Raw genomic sequence first — 15,248 nt, forward strand, 5'->3', positions numbered from 1 at the left:
AGGTCATTCCTAAAGGTGCCTTTTGATTCTGCAGTGTTCTCTTCCTTAATGTGTATTCCCTTCTCATGTGAACAGCTGTGTGGCTTTAGCCCGGCAGCACAGTATGAAAACAGTTTGCCAAATGAACTTGCTCGCGCACACGGGGGGGGGTCGCGATTTTTACCCGCTTGTCCTTCACTGCCCCCCTTGAAACACTTCATTTTACGAACAATGGGAAATTGTTCACATAGAAAAACGGAAAGTAAGTTGGAAAAAAAAATCCTTGATAATTGTATTTTTTAACCCGATAAGTGCGATAACTGGGTCCTATTGAAGTAATGTTGTGTTCTGCACATTATTGTTGGACTTTCAGTATGTTTTGAAAGATTGGGGACATTAGACAATGCAATACCTCGTTTTTGGGGAGTTTTTCTAATTAGAGGATGGTTTTATGTAAGCATGTGGGATGCATAAAGGTGTGATTAATACTTGTGTATATCCCCCCTCTGATTTTTTTTTTTGCGTGTGTAACTATCTGCATGACTGACTTCCTTTCCTGTGTAGAAGGTGTTCTGACTCCCATACTGTAGGGCACAGACATGTGCTTGTATTGTTCAGCGTTTCTCCTTTTATAAATGAATGTGAAAACGGTCATCCTGTGTGGTTTATTATGACGCTACATTCCTGTCTATGTTCTGATCACCATGACAGTGATTCAGGACTGAGAATCATCTGCTCTGTAAACTTCCATGACATCATTCTTGTCGCACCTGCTAAAATACCTCCCGCACTGCTCTTGCGGTGTATGTGTATATTCAACTAATATTCGCCTCATCTATTCCCTCATAAGACAAACACATACATTATCTTTTTGCTGTGTAATACCTGACCTGGTATAGTGTATGAGGGAACAGATGAGGCTCCTTGTAAAGGCTGCGTCCAGATGCCAGATGCCAGATGAGCAGTGGCAGACATGATGACAGTATGTCAAATCCAGCTGTTCGGCTCACACACGGGATTGTGGGAAGGGTTTACCTCTCTCTTAGTCTGCATTGTGCCAGGTTACTTACTCCTTACTTATTGCTTATTGCTCATCATATCACATTATTGTCATTTAGCAGAAGCTCTTTTAGCTCTTACGACTTACAATTTCATCCACTCAAACAGCTGAATATTTACTGAGGCAATTGTGGGTTAGGTGCCTTGCCCAAGTGTACTACAGCAGCACCCCAGTGGGGATTTCACCCAGCAACCTTTCGGTCACAAGCCGTGTCCTTACTAATACACCACATTGCTGCCCACTGCGGCTCACCAGGTCCATAAACACACTTGTCAAATGCATTGTCATCACACCTTGGCCACATCCACTGCGACATTCCCAACTGTACCTCTCAGCTACATCTCGCCTTACACCTGGCTTTGAGTGTAAATGGCCACTCTCAGCTGCACCTAGGCATGTCCTAACAGAAACAAGTCATTTGACCTCTCTCAGGTGAGTTGTTGCCACAGAGCTCTGTGGTATTATTTCCGGGGGTGATGGCCAAAGGGGGCAGTTGGGTCAGTGCGCCCCCTTTTCTTGCGTTTCCACAACTTCAGCATCTTTTCAGAACCTCGGAGCTGAAGCCAAGGTTTCCTCTCAAACTGTGGTATGTATGGCATGCAAGTGATGAACAAAGACCCACTTTGTTGTATTGAGATGGGTTACAAAAGATACATGCATTATCGTCACCAAAAGATATATATATATATATATATATATATGTGTGTATGTATATATGACTTGAAAGACCAGATTATGTCTCCAAAGACTGGGAATATTTGAATGCATAGATTAATTTACGTAAGGACTATTTGTGGAATGGAATGGTGTTTTACTCGCCCCCACATTCTTGAGGAAAGCCTGCGGAATCTGCAAGAGCCGGATGCCTTCTCGCATGCCTTCTGGTCTCACGCTCAGTTTGAAGCCACTCGCTTGCCGTACCTCGGACTACGGAAACACGGTGGAAGCGGCGAGCTAGTTAGCAAACATGCGAGTGAAGTTTATCAAGTGAAAAAGTAGCGTTACTTAACCCAACTGTAAAGTACATACCACCTTTTTCAAGATTCACGGAGTTACAACGGACCGAAACAAGTAAAACGGCTTTTTCATGGTTATAATTCTAATGTGAAGAAAATGTTAGACAGTGTTAGCTTGTTATAAATTTTGCTAACCAGCTAAAGAATGACAGAATTTAGCGACTGAGCTTTCGTGCGAGCTGCCCGTCCAGCTGCTGCGTTTTGAAGCGAACGCTACATAACGGCTGTTTCCCTGAGGTGGCGAGCTAAAGGGTCAAGAATTTCTCAGAGAAAAGCAAAACATGCTCTCCTTAAACATACCACCTAGCTAGCTAGTTATAAACGTGTTAATTATAGCTAGTACACTTTGTCTGTTTATCGGCTAACTAGCCTTTTGGCGTATTGAAGTTAAATGAGATGCCGGCTCGGTAGCGTCTGCGTCTGAGGCGAAGTTTAGTCACAACTTCTGTCAGGTAGCGAGCCGGCTGTTTACCAGCTGTCACACAGATTACTGCATTTATGCCAAAGTGCTAACGCTTGCTGCTGCGTTAGTAGGGTAGAAAGCTAGTTTTGCTTGTAAATCAGTCGCAATGCAACCTCACTTGCTATGACGAGTTTGGCTTTTTACCTTAAATAAGAGTCTTTTAACTTAAATATGAGGGGAAAGGCGGGAAAGTCTGTCTCTCCGACCACAATACTGTCATGTTAACGCGTTTACGCCCTGTCATATCTGAAGTAACAATTCAAGCTGGTTAACCAGTGAACCGCAGTCAATAAATTACCCTATGATGTAAATCACGATTTACTAGTTCGGTCGCCGTGTCATGTCGCCGACTCGTGATGCGATTTTAGCAATAAGGCCAAACCACAGCTTCAGTGTAGGCGGCCGTGTGGCGTTGCTCAGACCCATCTGCGGTCATGCTGTAAGTGATCGTGAGCGTCAACAGACCGTCTAACATCACGTTACATTGCTGTCATTTAGCAGACGCTCATATCCACAACCACTTACACAGGTTACAATTTTTACACGTTATCCAGTCAAACAGGTAGATCTTGGTAGCTGACGTTTTAAATGATGTTTAGGAATGTTGTAGAATGTGTCAACAGTTATTTTTACTCAAAACTGTCTAGCGAAACATTTTTCTTGCTTGTTTGCTCTCTGAAAAAAATCCACAAACCACTGATTGGACTTGCATGACATTTAAATTGCATTACATCTCATTGCGCTGAGATTCTTTCAAACTCCTGAGAATATCACAGTTGTCTTTGTGCTCTTTTTGCAGAAGGTCACAGCCAGTCTGTAACGCTCGAGTGATGTTCTGCTCTGAACTGAACTGCTGTGTGTGGAATATTGCGGATGGACCATCATTCCCCCGGTGTGATGAGCCTGCAGCCGTCTCCGCTGATGTGCAGGTCCTTCCGCTACTGTGTCAGCCACTGTCTGTACGCCGCAATGACTAAACTGGCAGAGGTCAACAAGGAGGTCAGCATGCTGTCATCGCTCCGCTGCCTGGGCTACCTGGCCAGCCTCAACCTGCTGGTGGCCATATGCCTGGGCCTGTACGTCAGATGGGAGAAGACGTCAGAATCCACCATCCTCGTCATTTTCATCCTGGGCCTGTTTGTTCTGGGCATCGCCAGCATATTGTATTACTACTTCGCCATGGAAACGGCCAGCATGAGCCTGTTTCATCTGTGGTTTGGGTTTCTTCTGGGCCTGCTGTGTTTCCTGAACAGCCCTGCTCTGGTGGATGATGTGAAGGAGGAGGCCACCAACTACCTCCTGCTGACCAGCATCATCATGAGGACTCTGTGGGCGCTGGTGGAGAGGCTGTGCGGGTTCGTGCGGTACCGCCCGGTGCTGCTCACCTCGGCCGAGTCCCTGGAGCTGTTGGGCTTCGCCATCGCCAGCACCACCATGCTGCTGCACGAGGCCGTCAGCATCATCACCCTGGCGGTGGCCCTGGCCGCGCTCATCGTCGACCTGCGGATGAAGTCCCTGCTGGCCATCCCCAACCTGGCCTGCTTTGCCGTGGTCACCTCCGTCATGTTCTTCCGCTCGCTGGGCATCTCCACCAACGCCTTCGCCCTGGCCTGCTTCCTCAGCCGGCTGCTCTGCGGCCCCCTGCTGGACGTCTACTTCAGCGGGCTGTCGGTCACCGAGCGCTGGCTCCCCCTGCTGGCCCGGGGCCGCCTGTGGCGGCGGCTTTCGGTGCTCCCGCTGGGCCTGGTGGAGCTGGCCTTCTTCTCCGCCGCCGCTGCCCGGCTGGGCGACCTGGGCCACTGGTACCTGGTGATCCCGGGGTTCTGCGCGGCAGGGGTCTTCTGGGCCGTCTGCCACACCATCTTCATCATCACCCTCTGGGGTTTCCACACTAAGCTGAACGAGTGCCAGAGGGTATACCAGGCCCAGACGGCCGGCGGCCGCAGCCTGGACAGAGTGATGGCCTCCAAGGGCATGCGCCACTTCTGCCTGATCTCAGAGCGCCTGGCGTTCTTCAGCTTAGCCTCCACCGCCCTGCTGGGGGCAGTGTCCTGGCAGGTAAGCCTGAATACTGTGAGTACCTCTCTCCTTACTCCCGCAGAGTACACACATTACACCATGCCAGGATCAGGTGGCTGCATTATGGTACCAACGTTCCCTCTCCCTTCTCTGGCCTTGTACTTTTGATTTGACTGTTTTGATGGAGGAATCCTCTCTTAAAGTGGTCATGGACTGTGTTTCCCTCGTGGAAATGGAGGATTTTAGTGTTTTGAAGCCATAAACATAACCAACGGGCGTGATTTATATGCGTTTGTAAGACAGCAGGACAGGAGATGATATGCATTAAGCATTGTGTCATGTTGTGGGTTCGGCTGCAGTAAAGCTGCGGGAGGGTTTCGTCTGAGAGCTGTAGTAATGTGTCAAATGAGGAGCTAAAGCAGGAATGGGTGCCAGGGCAAACACACTTAGCGCTTCTTATTGGATCAGGTCTAAAATTGACTGTCCAATCAGCTTTGTAACGGAGGAGTTATTATTATTAATTTGCTGATGAAATGCTTCACTAAGCAGGCCAGACAGGTGAGATTCACTTTCAGTACCCACCAAATTGGCAATTGCAGTTCTGCAAAATTTCAAGTGTGCTGTGTTTTTCTTTCTCTTAGCGTTCGAGTTGATTTATCTGACTCTCTGAAAGTTGTGTAATTTAAAATCCTTTTTTCCCCCTGCGAAGGTTATTTAATACGTAGACAATAAAACAAAAAAGCAATTGTCTGGGCAATTGTTAGGTTTAACTGAATTGGAGAAAAATTTGACAAGTCGCGCAATGATTAATCAGATCTAGTTGAGCTGAATGAAGATTGTGTCTTGGCTGTGCTCTGCTTGGGGATCAGGGCTGCGGTTGGTTAACGTGTGCTGGTTTTCCTGCAGCCCACTCACGGGATGTTCATGAGCGTCTTCCTGCTGGTGCTGCCTGTGGAGTCGCTGGTGCACGGTCTGTACCACGAGCTGGGAAGCTGCCTGGGCGGGACCTGTGTGGGCTACGCCGTGGTCATCCCCACCAACTACTGCAGGTAGAGCACACCTGAGCTCACTCCGCGCGCTTACCTGCTCACTGCTCTGCACAGGGGAAGGGCAGTACAGTCCAGCCAGAACTCAAAAGAACAGCAAATCAAAGGGGCTTGTGTTTGCAGCACCCTCCCAAACATTCACTGGCACTGAGCTCGCTGGCACGTTGAGACCCTCCAGTCCAAATGAGACTGAAACGGGAATTAAGCCTAACCGGTTTGGGCTGCTGTTTTTCTCCTCGTGGTATATATGGTATCATTTATCAGGCCTGTATTGCATCCATAAAAGCATCACTAACTTCTCCCTTGTTTGAGATAACAAATGTACTCATCATAAAAGCACAGAGCCTGGCCGGTGGCTGCTTCCTCTTTTCTCTTTCCCTTCCACTCTGAGCACTACTCTTACAGTGCTTTCTAAACGGTTCATTTGTATAAGAAGGCGTATTGCATTCCTTTTTATCACAATGTCTGTTCAAAAGGTAAGATAAAGAGAATATTCCAGTAACGGAACAGAAAAACATTTTCTTATGTTTTTACCTTAAGGAGGAGCCAGGTCTCTCTCTCTGAGACTGAGTGAATTGCCCTGGTTCTGGCAGCAGCGTTTGTGCATTAGGAGCTGATGCTTCTCCCTCTCCTCTCTGTATTCCAGCGTGGTGAGTGGCAGTCCCAGCAGGGAAGGCAGCACATGATGAGAATATAGCAGCTTCTAATTTGCTGTTTGATGGTCTCAGATCATGTTTTTTCAATGACGAGGGGCCCCTGGGGAGATGAGTGCTGAGGGGGGGGGTCGGCTTGAGCGCCTTCCCACCTGAATAGACAAGCAGCAGGCCTGGTGCAGGCGGGAGGCAGCTGTAGGTCAGCCTGCTTTAGCGCTGCGCTTTCTGCCTGCCGTACGCCTGTCCACAGCACATTCCTTTTTAAATTTCATCCTTGACGTTATGATGTCAGTCATATTTCCTTATGAAATAAGGACATTTTTGCTGCGTTTTTTCTGCGGCCTCCCCATTCCTCTGGTAATTGAAGCAGGTGGGATGCTGGCCTGCTGGAATGGCAGACTGATGCGGTGGGCCGGTGCTGGCAGTTGAGCCTAATGGATGTTAGCTTCAGTGTTGGCAGAGCGCGTGAGTCACCCGGCCGCGCTGCCAGGGCTCAGATGGCTTTACACAATGGCTGTGTGCAGCGGGCAGCGCTGACCCCGGGCTGCGGCAGGATGGGGGGCCTGGCTGTGTGCAGCGGGCAGCGCTGACCCCGGGCTGCGGCAGGATGGGGGGCCTGGCTGTGTGCAGCGGGCAGCGCTGACCCCGGGCTGCGGCAGGATGGGGGGCCTGGCTGTGTGCAGCGGGCAGCGCTGACCCCGGGCTGCGGCAGGATGGGGGGCCTGGCTGTGTGCAGCGGGCAGCACTGACCCCGGGCTGCGGCAGGATGGGGGGCCTGGGTTTGGGCCTGATCAGGAGGGAGTGAGCTGTGTGCCCAGATGTGCCTGGTTAGGCGGGTGTAGCATAGTGGTAAGTAGCAGGCCTGGTAACTGAAAGGTTGCTGGTTCGATTCCCTGCTGGGGCACTGCTGCTGTACCCTTGGGCAAGGTTTTTTGTTCACAGTTGCCTCAGTAAATATCCAGCTGTATAGATGGATAACATGTAAAAACTAACATATGCAAGGTGCTCTGGATAAGAGCATCTGCTAAATGCCAATAGTGTGTTATAATGTATGTGTCTGGAAACAGGATGTGATGCGATGCCCCTCTGTGTGAAACAGGAAGTGATGCGACCCCTCCCCTCTCTCCCGCAGCGCTGACGGCCAGCCCACGCTGCTGCCCCCGGAGCTGGTGCAGGAGCTGAACCTGCGCTCCACGGGCATGCTGAACAGCGTGCAGCGCTTCTTCTCACACCACATGATCGAGACCTACGGCTGCGACTACTCCACCAGCGGCCTGGCGCTGGACGCCCTGCAGGCCAAGCTGCGCGCCTTCCTGGAGCTGCGCACCGCCGACGGGCCCCGGCACGACACCTACGTGCTGTACTACAGCGGCCACTCCCACAGCTCCGGGGAGTGGGCCCTGGCAGGTAAACTCACCTGCACCACACCTGCACCACACCTGTGTGCTGTACTACAGCGGCCACTCCCACAGCTCCGGGGAGTGGGCCCTGGCAGGTAAACTCACCTGCACCACACCTGCACCACACCTGTGTGCTGTACTACAGCGGCCACTCCCACAGCTCCGGGGAGTGGGCCCTGGCAGGTAAACTCACCTGCACCACACCTGTGTGCTGTACTACAGCGGCCACTCCCACAGCTCCGGGGAGTGGGCCCTGGCAGGTAAACTCACCTGCACCACACCTGCACCACACCTGTGTGCTGTACTACAGCGGCCACTCCCACAGCTCCGGGGAGTGGGCCCTGGCAGGTAAACTCACCTGCACCACACCTGCACCACACCTGTGTGCTGTACTACAGCGGCCACTCCCACAGCTCCGGGGAGTGGGCCCTGGCAGGTAAACTCACCTGCACCACACCTGTGTGCTGTACTACAGCGGCCACTCCCACAGCTCCGGGGAGTGGGCCCTGGCAGGTAAACTCACCTGCACCACACCTGCACCACACCTGTGTGCTGTACTCCCACAGCTCCGGGGAGTGGGCCCTGGCAGGTAAACTCACCTGCACCACACCTGTGTGCTGTACTACAGCGGCCACTCCCACAGCTCCGGGGAGTGGGCCCTGGCAGGTAAACTCACCTGCACCACACCTGTGTGCTGTACTACAGCGGCCACTCCCACAGCTCCGGGGAGTGGGCCCTGGCAGGTAAACTCACCTGCACCACACCTGCACCACCTGTGTGCTGTACTACAGCGGCCACTCCCACAGCTCCGGGGAGTGGGCCCTGGCAGGTAAACTCACCTGCACCACACCTGCACCACCTGTGTGCTGTACTACAGCGGCCACTCCCACAGCTCCGGGGAGTGGGCCCTGGCAGGTAAACTCACCTGCACCACACCTGTGTGCTGTACTACAGCGGCCACTCCCACAGCTCCGGGGAGTGGGCCCTGGCAGGTAAACTCACCTGCACCACACCTGCACCACACCTGCACCACACCTGTGTGCTGTACTCCCACAGCTCCGGGGAGTGGGCCCTGGCAGGTAAACTCACCTGCACCACACCTGCACCACACCTGTGTGCTGTACTACAGCGGCCACTCCCACAGCTCCGGGGAGTGGGCCCTGGCAGGTAAACTCACCTGCACCACACCTGCACCACCTGTGTGCTGTACTACAGCGGCCACTCCCACAGCTCCGGGGAGTGGGCCCTGGCAGGTAAACTCACCTGCACCACACCTGCACCACACCTGTGTGCTGTACTCCCACAGCTCCGGGGAGTGGGCCCTGGCAGGTAAACTCACCTGCACCACACCTGCACCACACCTGTGTGCTGTACTCCCACAGCTCCGGGGAGTGGGCCCTGGCAGGTAAACTCACCTGCACCACACCTGCACCACACCTGTGTGCTGTACTCCCACAGCTCCGGGGAGTGGGCCCTGGCAGGTAAACTCACCTGCACCACACCTGCACCACACCTGTGTGCTGTACTCCCACAGCTCCGGGGAGTGGGCCCTGGCAGGTAAACTCACCTGCACCACACCTGCACCACACCTGTGTGCTGTACTCCCACAGCTCCGGGGAGTGGGCCCTGGCAGGTAAACTCACCTGCACCACACCTGCACCACACCTGTGTGCTGTACTCCCACAGCTCCGGGGAGTGGGCCCTGGCAGGGAGGCTGTGTGTGTTAATGTGCCACACCCTGTACAACAGGGACAACAGGGAAATGAAGCTATTTGTCAGTTTTATCCTCACAGAAAACAAAGCCTAAATCACAGTATTCTTCATGCTTACCTACAGCGCTGTTCCCTTCACAATTCATAAAGTGTAATATGACAGACCGCTTGCTAGCTACCACCGATCACTGCAGTCTGACACTCAATACAGCATGTGAAAAAAGGTAACATCAGTCACTGGACTGTCACAAGTGCCATAATGCAGAATACAGTATCGGTTTACAATTCTTCTAAATGCATCAGATAACTTATTTTTTCCAGCAATAAACCAATGCAAGGTAAGGGGTAAGTGTTTGCTGAGTGTTTGCGAGGTCGGTGATCCTCGTACCGCTGAGAATGACGGCTCAGGCCAGCGGGAGGAGGCACCTGGAAGGAGAGTGTGAGTGGGAGAGGACAGTGTAATGCCTCAGGCATGCATGGGGTGGCTGTTTTTAGCTAAAGCCTCAGTACGTGCCTGGCAGGCCTCCCTGCTAATGCCCCACACTGCACTCTGCCCCGATGGAGCAGCCGTGCACATTTCTGCAGGCCTTTATCTGTTGGCTGCAGCACCACTGGTTGTCTCTCGCAAACACCCATCTCTCACTGCCTTTAATCTCACTCTCATTGCAGTCACAAAGCCAGTGCGTGATGCTCACTACCCCAAGGCTAATTTTTTCCCCTTTCATGCGTCCTGTCTCAGTGTTTAACCTTAACCTTCAACCCTAGATGATGTTCAGGGTCCTGAGGTTTCGCGGCTTTTCCCCCAAGCCGCCTGGAACTCGGACACCGTGCCAAGCCTGTTTCATTATTTCTGTCCGCTCGCGAAAATAACTCCCACTTTTGGATGCGGGTTGGCGTTCTGCGTCCAGAGACGCTCCCAGCGGTGAGGGAGTATCTCATCCTGGCCGGGCCTCCGAGTCGCAGTTTATCTTGTGAGCGGCACGGCGGTGAAAGCGCATTAATCCCAGTGAAGGATCCAGCGTGTCGCGCGCTGTGTCACGCCGTTAGATCAGTGGTGGGGGTGTGGGTGCTGGGGCCGGGGCTGGGGGCGGGACGGGGGCTGGGGGGGGGGGGCGGGGTGCCGACCTGGCATGGCGGTGCACAGGCTGAGAGAGGGGAGATGAGTGGGGATGACGGTTCTGGCACTCGGAGCAGATGACAGGGAGCACTGAGTATTTATCCGCTCTCCCAGATTCTAAAGAGGATTAGCTCGAACACGGGCCTGCAGCTGGGAGTGTGAGGGCCAGGCCCTGACGATGTTTCCCACAGTGCAGTCCTCAGCCCCCCTGCTCAGGGGTCTGTCTCTCTGTTTTTCTGTCACTCTGTTGTTGTCTCTCTTTCTTGGTCTCTCTCCGTCTCTTTCTCCGTCCCGTTTTCTGCCTCCCTCTGTCTTTTCCTCGGCCTCTCTCCGTTTCTCTCTGTCTGTCTGTCTGTCTATCACTTTCTTTCTCTTTCTCTCTGTCTGTCTGACTCCTGTGGTCTTCTTCCCTCCCCTCAGAGTTCAGAGAAGCCTGACTGACTGGGACTCCTTGTGTTTCAAAAGCATGAGCAATACTGGACACTTTGCCTTGGGAAACATTCTCACAGATTATTACTAGAAAACCCACTGTTATTTGTGAATGGTTTACTTTGGCAGGACAAGTGGTTAGTCTGGTCAAAATGGTGCCCACTTTAGGTCATTCGTGAACAAACATCCCAGCAGCCCTTGCTGTGGTACCTGCTTTCCTGTAACTTTCCTCAAACAGCGTCTTTCCAACGCATTAGCCTATGCATCACGTAGGCGCTGCAAAGGTAATTGCTGGAGCTCTGCGTTGTTGCATGCAATCTCAGAGGCAGTACCATTTCCTGTTTGGCCATTAGCAAATTACAATTATTTGTAACAGCAAGAGGACATGAATAAAACATCAGTGTGTGAGGGCGTGAGGATGCCTGAGGGGGCGAGGGTGTGTGGGGTGTGGGAGGGAGCGAAGGCGTCAGGGCATGTGAGGGGCAAGGGGACTCAGCGGGGCTGTGAGAGGGTGAGGGCGTGTGAGAGGGTGAGGGGTTTAGGGTGTGTCAGGGGGCCTGTGAGGGTCGCGGGGACTCAGCGGGGCTGTGCTGTTTGGGCCGCAGGCGGGGACACGCTGTGGCTGGATGAGCTGCTGGAGTGGTGGCGGGAGAAGAACAGCGGTTTCTGCTCGCGTCTCATCCTGCTGCTGGACATCGAGCACGCGCAGCCCTGGGTGCAGGAGGTGCGGCGCGTGGACGAGCTGTACGTGGCCGTGCAGGGGGCCGAGCTGTCCCCCCCTGCCGCCGACGTGGAGGAGTCCGACCCGCCCCAGCTGGGCGACTTCACCGCCGACTGGGTGGAGTTCAACTGCGACCCGGACAGCGGCGTGCGGTGGGCTGAACCGGGGCGGGGTGGGAGGCGGGGCCGGGGCGTGGCCGCCGTCTACGGCGTCTCCAAGCGCTGGAGCGACTACACGCTGCACCTGCCCACGGGGAGTGACGTCAGCAAGCACTGGAAGACCTACTTTCCCCGCGCCACCTACCCGCTGGTGCACCTGGCCAACTGGTGCGGCGGACTCAGCCTGCTGTGGCCCTGCAGCCTCTGTCTGCGCTGCCTGCGCAGGTTCAAGCTCACCTGGTTCCCCCCGGCCGTGCTGGACACCGGCCAGGGCTTCAAGCTGGTCAGATCCTGAAAAAAGCCCTGCTGCTGTTCTCTCAGGGGACCACCCAGGACTCTGTATTTTTCTGTGGAAGGTTTTTCGCACTCCGTTTTTTTTTTTAATTGTTTGTGTTTTGTTATCAGTCGTGTGTGTTTGATTTGCTGGTTGTGTAATTTTGTCTCCTGTAACTCGTTCATTGTGCCCTGCTTGATTGGCCACTGGCCTGGCTGTGACACGGTTTGTGAAGTTGAGCCGGGTCCCTGCACGTGGTTGAGCTCCCCTCAGCCGCGGTGTCTGTGCTTGTCTCAGGAGAACGGGGGTAGAAAACCCTTCTGCAGCGGTGCCGGGGGGGACTCAAAGCCAGTTTCTGAGTGGCATGCACCAAGTGCATGTCCAAATTGACAGGAACACAGCAGTTTTTTCTCCTGATTTTTAAATGTCGACTGCACTTCCTGTAAATGCTCTGACATGACGCTGGCTGCTGTAGGAGCTCTCCGGGCAGCAGAGGCAGAGGAGCGGGCGCTGGCGGATGTAGCTTTGCTGCTGGTACTGCTTTAACTCACACACAGGCTGCTCAGGCCACAGGCCCCAGAATCACACCGTCATTGTGCCATCAGTCACTGCTCTCTAATGCAAGATGCCAGTTTACTCAGAGTCTCCTGCACAAAGATCTGTATGTACGTGCGGGACAGGATCAAACACTGAATTTCGAGTGCATCTTTTCTGTGCCTGATCACACAGGGATTACATGTTGCTATTGATAATGCAGGGAATGCTGTTTTTCAGCCTCCACCGAAGAGTGAACTCACAGACCAGGTATGAGGTGGTTCACGGCATTATTGCACTGTTTCAAAACGCCACATACCTTCAACACAGGCTGCTGTTTTCAATACTTACTTGTCGTTAATCTGTCACATTGATGGTTGAGAGATGAATATGCTAAAAGGTGCTTTCGCAGCAAGGAGATGCTAAGATAGCACTGAAACACTGTGCAGGGTTCCTCACAGAAAACAATCACAGTTTCTGAATCTGTAAGACTGTGAGGTCACGTGATGATACCTGTACCTGTAAAACTGAAGAATATACTGCATTATTTTCTGCATGTGGGGAGTTAAACCTACATGTACCCATTTGAACTTGCAGGGTCATTGTGAGTTGTTCCAAACCAATTGAAATGCTCAGATTGGTTCACATGAGTCTCTCAGTAATGAAGCAGTCAGCTCAAATGGTTCTGTATAGATTGAGTTATACAAACCGCTTTCAGTGTCCTTATCGGTGGGGTACACAGGAAAGAGCTACGGTCTTCCCTGTTACTCCACCTCTGCGTGTTCAGCGTGATCAAGCTGAAACTGCTCAACGAGGCCTTCTGTGTAAAGCACTGTGAGAATTAAAAAATATTTATGCAAACATGCCAAAGTGTATTTTATTCAGATTCGAGTACATCCTTGAGAATATTTCATAAAGCTTTGCAGTCTCCTGTTTGGTTATGCCTTGGCTTTAGTGTAAACATCCCTTCACTCCATGATTTTTCATGCTTGGTTGTTTGCCACTTAGCATTGATGTCATTGACTGTATGAGATGAGACTTACAGCACCGAATAGCCTCATTTGTTAGGTGACCTGCTTGTCCGCTGTATGCAGAGGAGTTCTTGCTCTGAATGATCTCCCTGCTTTTTTCCATCTCTCCATCTGTCCTGAAACATGTTGTGCGCAGAGACATGACCAGCGAAACCTCTTTTCATTAATAAAGGCTCTCTCTCCTGGGGCCAGTTCAGGACCGGCTCCTGTCTCTGTCAGTAATTTAACAACTTAATCCGCTCCTACAGCCACAGGATGATAGCTGGGGTCATCAAGCACTTAACCTTTGAAGACCGGTTTTTTGGCAATGAGGAAGACCATCGGAGAAACTTAATTATGGCGCCCCATCTGTCAAAGGGCGAGTCGCGGATTCCCTGACGTAGGAGGCCCGCACTCTCCACGCTTTGCAGAATAGAGAAGTAATTATGTTAACGATGCTTCTGTAAGGCCACCAGAAAAGGCGAACTGCTGTGAATGTAAAGCAGACATGGCAGACGATACTGTTGCCGTAGTAATGGCTGCAACATTTGCCTCTCTAACACTGTTTAGGAGCAGAGGCGCCCAGAGGTAGCACTCGGCTGCCATCTGTGTTGACATAACTCATGTAGCCAGCTTTAAGTGCAATGCAAATATATAACAACGCTGTCCAAATGTTAGCGCTGGCAAATATTAGCTCGGGAAAAAGTTGCTCAGGCAAAGCTGTTAGCCACAGAGACACTGTCGGGTCTGGAATAACATCTGCCCGTAACAGGATGTGGTTTCATCCCAGCTTAGCACTGTCTTTGAAGTAGTCATCTGAGGAGTAGTGAATGGTACATGTTGTTGCTGGGTGGCAGGTTCGTGACCTTCTGGTATTTTGAGTTTAGCCTATGCTAGAGAGTCCTCGAAGGCTCTTAGAGGTAAGGCTGTGCATGTCTTCCATTCAGTTCTGTCTACTGTGAACTGGCCATGTTATAGAAAGAAAAAAGGTGTTTGCTGCAAGCTATAGCCAGGAAGATTTCCTCTGACTGCAAGGTGAAATAACACTGACAGTTCTCGAATATTAATGCATAACCAACACAAACTATCGTCACGCTGTATCAATATGACTATGTGTTTTTTTTACTCTTATGCATGAGGGTATCAGCATTCGTAAGATCAGTCTGATTAATGAACTGAGCACAAAGCATTTTTTTTTTGTGTTTGAGAAGTGAAATTAGTGGCTTGATTCATCTCCTGAACTGGAGTAGGACTTAAAACTGTCTTTCTGCAACCCACACGAGAGTGCTGAGCCAAAGCCTGACATTCATAATTAGGTCTTATCTGAATAGGACTTTGTCTGAATCAACAGCAGGGACTGATGTCTGTTCAAAGCATGAGTCAATTCTATCTGAAAATGGATCATTCATCCACGGATAAAAAAGATATTCCTACACAATACCTTACATATATTTAAACATCTTGTCAGATTTTACGTTGCAGTGAACTCGTCATTGGCATCACTGGCAAACATAGAGGCTCAGGTCTGAATTTATTTTTTCAGTGCGGTTTGTTTGGAATTGACCGCGTTTGACATTGAAATATTAAAGCTAAGGTAAAAATGCATTCAGTGGCCGTCTAGCAAATTCATGCTGAAAGCTGTTTGGGAGTAACAGCA

The 15,248-nt window shown here is 51.6% G+C and overlaps 1 protein-coding gene and 1 long non-coding RNA gene across 3 annotated transcripts; one reads left to right on the forward strand and one right to left on the reverse strand.

Annotated features, from left to right (window-relative positions):
* Nucleotides 1-1,988: 1,988 nt before the first annotated feature.
* On the forward strand, nucleotides 1,989-12,101 carry tmem168b (transmembrane protein 168b). The gene is made up of 5 exons (XM_036519651.1): nucleotides 1,989-2,110; nucleotides 3,318-4,576; nucleotides 5,444-5,586; nucleotides 7,369-7,643; nucleotides 11,500-12,101. Exons 2-5 carry the CDS (start codon nucleotides 3,392-3,394, stop codon nucleotides 12,066-12,068), a joined length of 2,172 nt encoding a protein of 723 aa, XP_036375544.1. The 5' UTR covers nucleotides 1,989-2,110; nucleotides 3,318-3,391; the 3' UTR covers nucleotides 12,069-12,101.
* LOC118771643 lies at nucleotides 7,747-8,827 on the reverse strand. Of its 2 annotated transcripts, none has more exons than XR_005004620.1 (3): nucleotides 8,661-8,827; nucleotides 8,171-8,572; nucleotides 7,747-8,093 (listed from the first exon to the last, which is right to left on the reverse strand). It is a non-coding gene; the product is annotated as an uncharacterized LOC118771643 (long non-coding RNA). The 2 variants fall into 2 exon arrangements; XR_005004619.1 differs by having other exon boundaries at nucleotides 7,747-7,840; nucleotides 7,918-8,572.
* Nucleotides 12,102-15,248: the final 3,147 nt, after the last annotated feature.

The sequence above is a fragment of the Megalops cyprinoides genome, chromosome 25 (assembly GCF_013368585.1).
Source record: "Megalops cyprinoides isolate fMegCyp1 chromosome 25, fMegCyp1.pri, whole genome shotgun sequence".
Classification (NCBI taxonomy): domain Eukaryota; kingdom Metazoa; phylum Chordata; class Actinopteri; order Elopiformes; family Megalopidae; genus Megalops; species Megalops cyprinoides.

Excerpts from the sequence above, each read along its gene's own strand:
- tmem168b (XM_036519651.1), top strand. The coding sequence starts at position 3,392 with ATGGACCATCATTCCCCCGGTGTGATGAGCCTGCAGCCGTCTCCGCTG. Across the intron at positions 4,577-5,443 it reads TGGGGGCAGTGTCCTGGCAG|CCCACTCACGGGATGTTCAT; the intron begins GTAAGCCTGAAT and ends GTTTTCCTGCAG. Across the intron at positions 7,644-11,499 it reads CGGGGAGTGGGCCCTGGCAG|GCGGGGACACGCTGTGGCTG; the intron begins GTAAACTCACCT and ends TTTGGGCCGCAG.